This window comes from Lathyrus oleraceus, chromosome 3 (genome assembly GCF_024323335.1).
Source record: "Lathyrus oleraceus cultivar Zhongwan6 chromosome 3, CAAS_Psat_ZW6_1.0, whole genome shotgun sequence".
In the NCBI taxonomy this organism is placed as follows: Eukaryota; Viridiplantae; Streptophyta; class Magnoliopsida; order Fabales; family Fabaceae; genus Lathyrus; species Lathyrus oleraceus.
In genome coordinates, this window is record NC_066581.1 from 163,232,924 (window position 1) to 163,245,813 (window position 12,890).

Consider the following 12,890-nt stretch of genomic DNA (forward strand, 5'->3'; position numbering starts at 1 on the left):
TAGTGTTCAAGAATCTTCAAATTCTTTTAAAAATAGAATGATGAACGTTTAATTAAAATTATTTAATATTTAAATTGATAAGATATTCTATAAAAAAAATTGATTACCATTTTAAAATGTAACAATTTTTTTAAAGTTTGTTGCAATCAAATGAATATTAAGTATAGGAATTGATGACTAAATCAGTTATATAAGTTCCTTAATGTTTGGAAATCTGTTTATTGTTTTATGCCAAGAATAATTGGTATATTAAAAAGATATAAGTTTTAAATTTATATGATAATGAATTAAGACTTTTTAAATTAACCTAATCCTTACGCTTTAAATAAGTGACTGCAGCAGTATTCAACTTGACATCGTAAATATGAAAAGTAAGAATAAGAAGATATCTTTTCACAAATCACTCTTCCTCATCACCATGATGAAGATGAAGAGAACGTGCCTCAAATCTATGAAAAAGAAGAAGAGGAGAACTTGCCTCAAATCTTCACAACAACAACCACTTTCTTCTACAAATTCAATTATAATTCCAGATGACTGCTGGGAGCATGTATTCACATTCATCATTAACCCGGCCGTCCAGCCTGACTTGAAATTCATCCTCCAAGACGCCAAAACTGAAGAGAAAAACAAACTCAACTTCAAATCCCTATCTCTCGTCTCTAAACAATTCCTCTCCATCACCAACCGTATCATATTCTCTCGCAGAATTTATTATCCACATCTTTGTTATCTCCCTCGTTTCTTCCATAGATTCTCCAACCTTAATTTCCTTCACCTTTCCTTCATATCTGAGTCTGGTGATCTAGACTGCTCCCATGATCTCGACCATGCAGCCATTGCTTTGGCTCTCCGTGACAGACCAACATTGAAATCTTTAAATATTTCCTGGATTGAGCTAATTGATGCAAACTACATTACTTCACATTACATTGATTCCTTCGCAAGTTTGAAGAGTTTGAATTCTCTTCAGTTCCGATGTTCTCGAATCTCTGATGATTTGCTTTACTCTATTGCAAGGGAAGGTCTTCCCTTGAAGACTTTTGTTCTTCAAGACTGTAACGGTTATAGTTACCATGGAATTTATGCTTTATTATCCAAGTGTCACGAGATACAACATTTGGTTCTTCAAGATGTTGATTTTCTAACTAATCATCAATTTTCCCAATTGTCTTTGCTTATTCCTAATTTGGTATCTATAAATCTTAGTGATTGTTTCAAACTCACAGAATCAGCTTTGTTTGCGCTCATTAAAAACTGTCATTCACTTGCTGAGATCACAATGGAAAACATATATATTGACAGAGAAAGTTTAGAAAAGTCTAATACTTTCAAAGATTTTGATGTCAATCCTCAATTAAAGTTTCTATATTTGGCTCACAATTCATTTATAAATGATGATATCATCATATCCTTTGCTTCCATTTTTCCCAATTTACAGCTTCTTGATTTGAGTTATTGCTGTGATATATCTGAAAAAAGTATTTGCCAAGTTCTAAGTAAATGTTGCAAGATCAGATATCTAAATTTGACCAATTGTAAAGAAGTGAGACAACTTACAATGAACTTTGTAGTTCATCAACTAGAGGTGTTGAACTTGTCTGGTACAAGGGTTAATGATAAAACCCTCTATGAGATCTCAAATACTTGTGGTGGACTTTTGAAACTATTACTAATACGCTGTAAATACGTCACAGAAAAGGGAGTGATGCGTGTGGTTGAAAAATGCAGACAACTGGAAGAGATCTATTTGAGAGGTTGTGATAAAGTGAATGCTGATGCTATGAAGATCTCAATGCTTTCATCAAATCCATCATTAGAAAATGATGATTGCTCCGATTTTGCCGAACTTCGATTGAAGTTTTGATTCTAAAATATAAAATGTGTTTTTTTGTTTTTAGATTTGTATCTACTACAAATGACTTTATTTTTTAAAATACCAACTTACATATATGTATTCAATCGTCATTTTGCCGATGATCATCATCTAAATATAGTTAGATTTTTATATAAAGTTTTAAATTTTGATGTTTTTCGACTGGCTGAACATAATTACTGCTACATATTTTTGGTTTCCTTGACAGGTGGTTGCATTGTACTGTTTAATTTTGTATCCATGCATCATGCATCTTGTGTAATGTTCATGTTTGCATATGTCATTCATAGGACTAAGATATGCGATTTAGTCGACGTTTTCTGTCGCAAGCTGGTTTTGGAGAGTATGGTCGAGGTGGGTGTGCTCTGAAGTTTCAGTCTGAAGTTTAAGGAAACTATTTTGCCGGTTACATAAAATATTTCAAATTATATAACTCCAATCACAAAAAAAATGAGTGATTAATTTGAGTCTTTTACACAAATTAAAAAAATATAAGTGTTTGTTGTGGATAACTTGAGATTAGGGTTGTCAAAACAAATTATATGCCTTCTTTCCATTTTATTCTTTTATGAATAGTACAGCCTTAATAATTACATTAATATCACTACTAATTATAAATATTTTGATTTGAATTTTAATTATATACAATTAGTAATTTTTTAAGTTATACAAAATATGATAGGAAACTAATAACATCATATTTCTTTATTAACATTCCCCTCAAATTGATGCGGTTGGTCAAACAGTATCAATTTGTTAACGAGAAATTGATGTCAAAGATGAGGAAATGCTTTGGTGAATATATCAGCAAGTCGAAGTTATGAGGTGACATGCGGAAGAGATATAATGTGATTCTCAAAGGCTTCCTAAATAGAATGACAATTCACCTCGATATGATTAGTTCGTTCGGAAAAAACTATATTGGCGGCAATTTGAATAGCTCTAGTATTGTCAACATATAGAGGTGTTGTTGTTTACTGAGAGAAACCAAACTCAGCTAGAAGACCGTGAAGACAAATAATTTTCGAACAAGCTATTGACATAGCTCGATATTCATATTCAATGGAGGACTCGGAGATTCGTGCTTGTTTTTTACTTTTCCAAAATGTTAATACAAAACTAAGAAACATGCACCAACTGGTGACAAATCACCGAGTATTAGGACAACTTACACAATGAACATCGTTATAGCCAACCAAATTAAGGGATGATCCAATAGGAAAAAAGAGGCCACAGTGAGAGCTACCTTTCAAGTAACGAATAATGCTACGAATAACAACCAAATGAAGGTGTCGAGGAATGTGCATAAATTGATTGACCTGTTGGACTACAAACGAGATGTCAGGGCGAGTAATTGATAGATAATTACGAATCCGGCTAGTTGACGATATAAAAGTGGATCAAACAAAAGATCACCCTCATTGCGGTGATATTTTACTTTAACCTCAAGAGGAGTATCCACTGGGGCAATAGATTTGGCCCCTCCAAGAATATCAGATATGTAGTATACTTGTGTTGATGAAGAAAAATACCATTGGAATCAGAATGAACCTCAAGACCCGAGAAACAATGCAGGCAACCAAGATCTTTCATATGAAACGAGGCTTGAATTTGTTGTTTAAGTTGTTATATGGTCACTTAATTATAACAAATAATGACCATGTCATCAACATAAATAAGCAGAAGCAGAATTCTAGTAGTCGTCCAATGGATGAATAAGGAGGAGTCATATTGACTTTGAGTAAAAGAAAATCCAAAAATAGTGGATTAAAATTTTCCATACCATACCCGAGGAGCTTGTCGCATACCATATAAAGAGTGTTTGAGCTTGCAAACACTTGGAGAGGATGAAAAAAGACCCTGAGGATAAGTCATGTAAATATTTTCTTCAAGGCCCCATGAAGAAAAGCATTCTTCTCATCCATTTGATGAAGAGACCAGCCTATAGAAGCAGCAATATAAAGCATTATTCTAATGGTAGTCATCTTAGTTGCAGGAGAAAATGTCTCATCATAGTATATCCCATATTCTTGTTTGTTGCCCAAAGAAACCAAGCAAGCCTTATAACAATTGAGAGAACAATCAGAATTCAACTTTTAGAATACACACATTTGCAACCTATAAGTTTCTCACCAGGTGGATAATTGGCAATGTCCAAAGCAAAAATATCCTGAAGAGCATGTAGTTCATCTTGCATTGCTTTCACCCAACAAGGTCTTTAACTGCCTGTGAATAACATGTACAAACAACTATACTAGATGAAGTTGTAGTAAAAGAAGTATGCTAAAAACCATACATATCTGGGGGGTGAGACTGTCTTCTGGATTTCTGCAGTGGTTCTAGCACGGGTTTAGGTGGAGGATCAGTGTCGAGAATTGGAGGGGAGTGCCTAACATATACATGTTCGGGTTTTAAGTGCTTTATAGACCGAGAGACCTCTTGGAAGTTAGGAAAAATATAAACATCATAAGAATTAGGGGAAAGACACGGGAAAAAATTGATGATCAAAGAAAATCACATTGCTAGAAATACATATGCAATGTGCAGTGGCATCATAACATAAGCATCCTTTTTTATTAAGACTGTATCCCATAAATTCACATTTGACATATTGTACCCCAAGTTTATGACGTTCAAGAGGCGGTAAGTGAACAAAACATATACAACCAAAAGTGTGAAGATTATGATAACTGGGATGAGTGTTTAAAAGAAGAAATAAAGGTGTATAAAAATTAAGAACCTGAGATGGAAGATGGTTGATCAGGAAAACAGCAGTGGACAAAACTTTAACTCAAAACTTTGATGGAACAAAGGCCTGAAGCAGTAATGTTCTGTTGACATCAAGCAAGTGCTGATTTTTGTGTTCAATAATGTCATTTTGTTGAGGTGTATAAGCATAAAAGCATTGAGAAATAATTCATTTTTGCTGCAAGTATTTTTGTAACTTGTGAGATGTATACTCACCTCCCGAGTCTGAGCACAAAATCTTAATGCTGGTTTGAAAGAAGGGTTAGCAATGTCACATAGTTTGATGTTGAATTCAGAGATGGATTCATCTTCATTCATTCTCAGATTCTCAAACTTTGTTGTGAGGAGCTGCAATATTGACATACGAACCTTGGATGTGCCTTTATGTGCAGTTTTGAGAATCTCTCATTCTTATTTGGCTTCAATACATGTGTTAATCAATCTAAGTGTGTTATGTCAATACCATTGAGAATAGAATTCAAGGCTTTGGAGTTTCCAAGAGCTTCATTATCTTTAACATTAGTCTAATAAGATTCATGCTTTAGGGTTGAAGTTCCATTTTGAGAGGTAATCACAAGGTATTTCCAACCTTTTATAACAAACTTCCATGTTTTGTTGTCCATGGATTTGAGAAAAAAACCATTTTGGCTTTCCAATAATCATAGTTTGTGTCATCCAAGACAGGTGGTATATTGACTGATCCTTCATCCTTAATGTTGTCGATTTGAATAGAAAATATCTTCACTGAAGCTTACCTAAATAGAACAGGGTTTTTTCTCTGATGCCAATTGAAATTATGTTCTTAAGGGGACAAATGTTGGACCAGATACCTAAGTCAATGTGTTCAACATCTTAAACCAGAATTGACAGATAATAGAAAATAAATAAAATATCATAAAGAATACAAGAGAATTGTTAACTCAGTTCAGTGCAAACAACACCTACATCTAGGGGGCTTACAACCCAAGAAAGGAAATCCACTCCCAATAGAACTAGTGCAAAGTGTCTTAGATGAACAATCTTTGTTCAATGTCCCTCTTCTTAATTCTACCAGTGTATTTCTTTTTAGGACTCCCCTAAATATGAGACTCCTCTCACTTTCTCTAAATCACTAATCCTAGTGATCAATAAAATAAACATAATATTGATTAATGAATTACAACTCAACTATCAAACCAAAATATATGCCTCTGGATATGAATCCAAACGTTGGAGTGGAACACAAACAAAAGACGCAAAATAGAAACCCTAACACAAAGATCTCAAATAGTTGCACACCCTTCAAACTTTAGGTTTAAGTCTCTTTAAATAGCAATGCAACTTTTGGGTTTTTCTCCAACGGACATTTGATTTGAGATCACATCCATATTTGTAGAAGTTTTTTTTTTTCAAATAATGTCCAACAAAAGATTTGATTTGTTTTGATTCAAATATAAATATCAAATTAATTAGATTTAATCATATTCAATTTTCCAAACAAATCTAATTAACACATTACTAAAAGAAAGAAAGAAATCTCGTTGCAGACATTAAGAAAATTTGCTCAAAACAGTAACAACATTGGGCGGCTGATAAATGTCAAATGTTGCATATATGCTGGAATATCGTGTCCCGCATGTTTCCTTTCTTCACCAAAACATCTTGTATACTTCGGGTTGTTTTGTATAATGCAGCTAATCAAAAGGAACAACAAAAAGAAATTTTTTGAAATAGATTTCAAAACAAGAGTTTTATACTAATTTAAAAGCAAAACAAAAATGTGATAAGATATATCCCTTTTAAGTTAGGCGATCCTCACCCGATCATTTAGCCCAACGGTACAAACTCTTAAAAATTCAATTGATGCTTAAGTAAATTTGCTAAGTATGTGTGAAAAATAAAAAAATATGAAAATGAGACCATAGTCACTAAAAGGCTCGCCTACCGTGAATGTGTACGGATAACGGGCTTAATGTGACTGCGCTAGAATGAAAGAGAGATGAAAAAGAACAAACAGTGTAGGTCGAGTTATAATTGCATGATTCGGATTTGTTTTGCATAGGGGGTATTTTTGTGCGTGTATTGCGAATATGTGTCATTACGATATCCTTATTGTCGATATCTAGTACCTATCTATTTAGCACTAGCCTAGCAGCCTCTTACTTTTTAGATTTTTGTCGTGCCTATGTCTCAGACGATGTACTTGATTGTTTTTTTCATTTGTGTTGGGTGATTGCTTGAGGACAAGCAATTGTCTAAGTATGGGGGAGTTTGATAACGAGAAATTGTATCATGTTTTTAGGCTTATGTCGCATGTTATTCACATTTATTTCAATATGTTTTATCACCTTTTAATTCATTTTTATTCATTTTGCAGTTGTTAGCGAGTTTTGGTGCGGATTCGAAAGCAAATCAGAAAAGGAGAAAAAGAGCACCAAAAGAGCAAGATTATGCCCAAATGGCATTCTCCATGTGTATATGGTGTTCACCATTGGCCTGCCTACCACGTCATTTAATGACCAAGGCAATGACGTTCTCCATTTCCCTAATGGTGTTCGCCATTATCATGCAGACAGCGGTTCTGCGAAAGTGGGTGGTTTTGTGCAGTTTTCTCTAACTTCTTTTCCTTCCACTTTTCTTGCAGAAGACAGGGAAGTTAGAAGGATCAAAACCTCTTTAAATAAGACTCTTTGAGGTGTTTCAAGGCATCCAAGTTATGCGGAAGCTCTGTCGAAATCGCTTTGTAGTCTTAGGCATAAATACACCTGTAAAAGTGATAATAACTAACAATGAGGGATTATCACACTTGTTTTCTTTTAATTTTCATTGTACTCTTGGATCAAGAACATGCTTGCCAGAATTTTCAATTCAATTCAAGTATCTGTTTTCTTTAATTTTAGGTTTTTACTGTTTTATTATTTATACTTGTTATTACCTTTACTACATTACATGCCATGATGTTTTTAAGTTTAGCTGCTTTGATCATGTTATTTTTAATTAAAATAATGTCTTGCTAAATATCCTTGAGTCCGACGTATGAGGATTGTCGTTACCGACGTGACTCGGTAGAAATAATAGGCGCGAAATTGTGATTAAATTTTGTTTTGATTTTAGTTTCCAATTGTATACTTCATTGTTTTGACACGAGAGTGAAGAACAAACTAAGGTTCTAGCCGATAGTGCAAGAGTGTGAGGAAGGAACCAGATAGTGGAAACTAGACATCGATCCTAAATACAGCGAGAGCGCTTTAGGCATCGTTTATGATCTTATTGGTTTTCAAAATATGCTTTCAAATTGAAACGGGCGAGCGAGAGCAAAATCCTGTGGTTAGGAGGTGTGATTTTAGTCTGTAGCGCGAGAGTGTGAGACAGAGTCTTTAAATCAATATTTTCTACAAAACGTAATAAAATTGTAATTAGTACCCAAATTCTACATAATTCCTTAGGAACACGGAATCCATTTTTTGGGGTCGTTTTATCATCATTTTCAAACCTCTAGCAATTATCGTTTATATTTCCGTTCATATCCTTTTAACCTTTAGCCTTAACTTTGCAATTGCAACGATAAATAACATTAGTTTTATTATTAGTCTCTGTGGGTTCGACAATCTTTTAAAACTATCCGATAAATTGTATACTTGCAGTTATTATCCGACAAACATGTCCGTCGCGATCAGGGTTTAAGAAGAATAGGATTGTGGTCAGAGTTATGTCTACGAAGGTTGTTCACTTGGTGAATAGAGTAGAGATCAATCCATCCATTTGTAGTTAGGAACCTATCCAATCTTGCAGAGATGTATCGGTTCCCTCAACTTATATCAGTGATAATAAACCACAACACTATAATATATTCAATGTATTATTTGTTTTCCCGTGTAGTTTTTGAGCTTCTTATATAGCAAAAATATTATGGACTTTTATCCTTGGATCTTTGATTTAATTTCGTCCAAAATTTTTGCACAATTTGTTGGATAAGATTTGTTCCATAAATATCTCCAACAAAAAGATATGATTTAGTTTGTCTCAAATTCAAATTTAAATCACATTTAAATCTGATTTGATCGTCATAGTTGTCCAACAAATCATATAATCATATTTCTAAATAAAATCAATAAAATCTAACTGACTATTTTCATGTTTTTCCAATGTATTTTCATGTTGTTAACCTTATTTCCCCACCAGAAATTTCTGATTATACTGTACATTATATGACAAAGGGATTTAGAAAGCATGAAAGAGCTCATGATGTAGGTAATGGACTTTCAAAGGGATTTTCAAAGAGTTCGGCAATGGCCCTGAAAAGTTGTTGTTATTTACTGACAAAGTTACTAGATTGAGACCACTACACATGTCAGAAGGAAGTTCTCCTGAGAAAAAAAATTATGTTTACCACTGCAAAATTTCCAAGAAAATTTTCCAGATGAGAGTATTATTTTTACTCTTTTAGTGTGTTTTTATGTTTAAGTTTATTTCTGGCTTTATTTTATTTTTGTACTTTATTTTCAGGTTAAATAGTTATTTGATACATTGTCACTGTGCAGATCATAAATTGAGCTACAAGAATCGGATTGATGTGTTCTAATAGGTGTGGAAAAGATGAGAGGATAAGCTAAACATTTAATGTTGAAGTCAGAAGCTGTTTCAGAGTGAAAAAGGGTCGAGTAATTCATTTTAGTTCCAGACTTTAGAAAATACTTAGTTTTTGGACCGATTTTGTATTTTTTTTCGGGTCAGTTGCTATTAGGCCCGAATTCCCTTGCTCTATTTAAGCAACTTGGTAATTTTAAGATTAAATTATTAAGCATTCATGAAATAGAGAATAGGGCATACAAATACAATGGGGAGCTAATTCCCAAATAGTTGATCTGCCTTATTCGAATTCCACTTTGAGGTTTATATTAATTTTAGTTTAATTTCAATTTCTTTTCAATTCTTTCTAGAAACTCGTTTGTTTAATTTGATTACTTTCGTTTGCTTAATTCGATTGTTTCTTATAGGATAGAGTCGATTAAATTCGATTGTTTGTATGATCTTTAAATATAATCACGTTAGCATAGCTTTTTCGTTATCGTGTTTCATTAAGTCGTGTTTTCTTAATTCACACCTGCTTAAATCTGTTTGCTTAATTCAGAAATTAGGAACATACATCATATAATATCAATTGCGTTTGTCAGTCAGTATTATAATCGAATGGGATCAAATCTACTAAGGAATTGAAATTATAAGAATCGATGATAAGTCGAAAATCGATATAGTAGATTAACTTATTTATCAATTTTGCTTTTACCTCTAATCATCTTCGATTTAAGTTTTGAACCTTAAAAATTCTCCATTATTTTTATTCATTTGGTTACAACATTCAAGAGTCCTTGTGATACAACATTCAAGTGTCGCTTCCGTTTTACTACACTTTTAAACTTATTTTTGACCTATTTCCGACAATAGATCAAATTGGCGCCTTTGCCGGGGACTCTTGTCGATTTTAACCAATATTAGAATCATAGGTGTTGCGTTTCAGCATTCTTGCCCTAACTTTCTTGCGTTATGACCTTTTCGCATTTTAGCATTAAAAAAAATATGATTTTAAGAAAATCGTCTTGGATTATTCCGATTCTTTCTCGATTCATTAGAAAAAAATCAAGGATTGAAAGCCTCTATTTATTAGTTTTTCTATTTTCTAAAAATCCGGAAATCCTTATTTTTCTATTTTTTATTAGTTTTTTTTTCTGTTTTGATAGTTTCAGAAAATTCTAAAAAAATTCTGAAACTTCTTATTTCACTTAATTAGAATAAATTTTGTATTTTTTTTATTTTTATGAATTTATTTCAATTGTTTTTTCCGTATTTCAATTGTTTTTACTTAATAGGGACATTGTCGGTATTTTTCTATTTGTTGTTGCATTGCTGAATTAGTTATGTGTTTTTTCCTTGTTTTTGAATTTTTTTCCTTTTCTATTGAGTTTAACATGGATGACCAAAGAACTCTGAGATAACTTGTTGCCCTTGATGTTAATTATAATTCTTTGTGTATTGAATATCATGTTGCTGTTGTACCTTTCGAATTTAAATCTGGTTTAATACACTTGTTGCCAAGGTTTAATGGTCTTGCAGGTGAGGATCCGCATAGGCGGTTGAAAGAATTTCAGGTTGTGTGTTCTACACCTTTTAGACCTAAAGGGATCACAGAGGATCACATCAAGCTAAGAGCATTCCCGTTCTCACTACAGGGTGCTGTAAAAGATTGGTTATACTATCTTGAGTCTAATTCTGTTACAACATGGAATGATTTAAAGAAAGTCTTTCTAGAAAGATACTTTCTTGCCTCCAGAGCTTCATCAATCAGAAAGGATATATGTCGTATTAGATGGGACAATGCATCATTAACATAATACTAGGGAAGATTCAAACAGTTAGTGTCTAGCTGTCCTTAACACCAGATTACCGAGCAGTTACTTATCCAATACTTTTAAGAGGGATTTCTATCAATGGAAAGAGACATTTTAGATGCTGCTAGTGGTGGAGAACTTATTGATAAGACTCCAACTGCTATCAAATCCTTGATTCAGAACATGTCATGTACTGTTTGGATTAGGTAGTTTATCCTTATTCATGCCACAATTATTTATTAGTAACAATTCTTTATGCCTACATTTAACGATGGGAATGTTTTGTTTGCCTACTATATTCCCAGTCCGATGAAGATCATCTGTATATCTACCCAACACACTTAGATAAACATTTAGGCAAAGAATTTGCATTTCATGTGAAGTTTCAATCGAACTTTAAGCAGTCTTCTGTTGTCAAGTTAACTGAGGATCAACAAGTAATCCAAAGATCCAAGAGGCACTACCCCTTCCAAGATATTTCAATTCCTTTGCAACGATGAAAGATAATTGTCGGCAGATATCATAGATTGACTATCCCATTTTCAGCCAACCATGTTTGCTTCACAAAACTGGAGGGACGGAGTTAATTCAAGCAATACCCCTTCCAAGAGATTTTAAACTTATGCGATAATTAATTAACATTTTTAAATTAGTAATTAATATGTGATTTAAAAGATTGAGTTGAATGATAATTATCGGAATAATAGTTGAGATTAATTGAAATATACTTTCAGTGTAAAAGGGTTTAACACCATCACTTAATTATAGACGTTAGATATTAAAAGAAGTTTGACTTTTTTTTAAAAATCTATAAAGTAATACAAACGGGTGATGGTGATGAACGACAGTGTAAAACTTTTTACATTGACAGTGTATAGTAATTAATCTCATAATAGTTTATTTTGTTTCGCATTTAACCTAATCCTTACGCTTTAAATAAGTGACTCTACTGCACCAATATTCCATTATTCTCTTTTATCAACGTGAAATCGTGAATATGAAAAGTAACGAGTTATGTTTTCACAAATCACACTTCTTCCTCAACATCATGAAGATGAAGATGAAGAAGAAGAGAACTTGCCTCAAATCTATGAAGAAGAAGAATAACAAAACTTGTATCAAATCTTCAGAACCTGATTTTTACTTACCAGATGACTGCTGGGAGCATGTCTTCTCATTCCTCATCAACCAACCGGAAGACAAAAACAAGCTCAACTTCAAATCTCTATCTATCGTCTCTAAACAATTTCTCTCCATCACCAACCGTCTCATATTCTCTATGAAAATTGATCATCTTCATCTTTGTTATCTCTCCCGTTTCTTCCATCGATTCTCCAACCTTAATTCCCTTGACCTCTCCTTCGGCTACCGTGACGATGCAGCCATTGCTTTGGCTCTCCGTGACAGACCAACATTAAAATCATTATAGATTTCCCGGATTGATATATTTGATGCAAATTCCTTCGTGAGTTTGAAGGGTTTGAATTCTCTTAAGTTCATCTGTTCTGAAATCCCTGATGATTTGCTTTACTCCATTGCAAGAGAAGGTCTTCATTTGAAGACTTTTGTTCTTGAAGATTGTTACTGATATAGTTACCATGGAATTTATGATTTATTATCCAAGTGTCACGGGATACAATATTTGGATCTTCAAGGGGTTGATTCTCTAACTAATCATCAATTTTCTCGATTGTCTTTGCTTATTCCTGATTTGGTATCTATAAATCTTAGTGATTGTTTCAGACTCACAGAATCAGCTTTGTTTGCACTCATTAAACACGGTCATTTACTTGTTGAGATCACAATGGAACTCATATATTTCTAAGAGAAAGTCTAGAAAAGTCTGATACTTTAAAAGATTTTGATGTCAACTCTCAACTAAAGTTTCTACACTTCGCTCA

General features: G+C 33.2%; 1 protein-coding gene across 1 annotated transcript; it reads left to right on the forward strand.

Moving 5' to 3' along the window:
• Positions 1-364: 364 nt before the first annotated feature.
• LOC127130225 (F-box/LRR-repeat protein 3-like) lies at positions 365-1,867 on the forward strand. Its single transcript, XM_051059275.1, has one exon. The coding sequence runs from the start codon at positions 365-367 to the stop codon at positions 1,865-1,867; it is 1,503 nt and encodes a 500-aa protein (XP_050915232.1).
• The last annotated feature ends 11,023 nt before the right edge of the window (positions 1,868-12,890 follow it).

Excerpts from the sequence above, each read along its gene's own strand:
- LOC127130225 (XM_051059275.1), top strand. The coding sequence starts at position 365 with ATGAAAAGTAAGAATAAGAAGATATCTTTTCACAAATCACTCTTCCTC.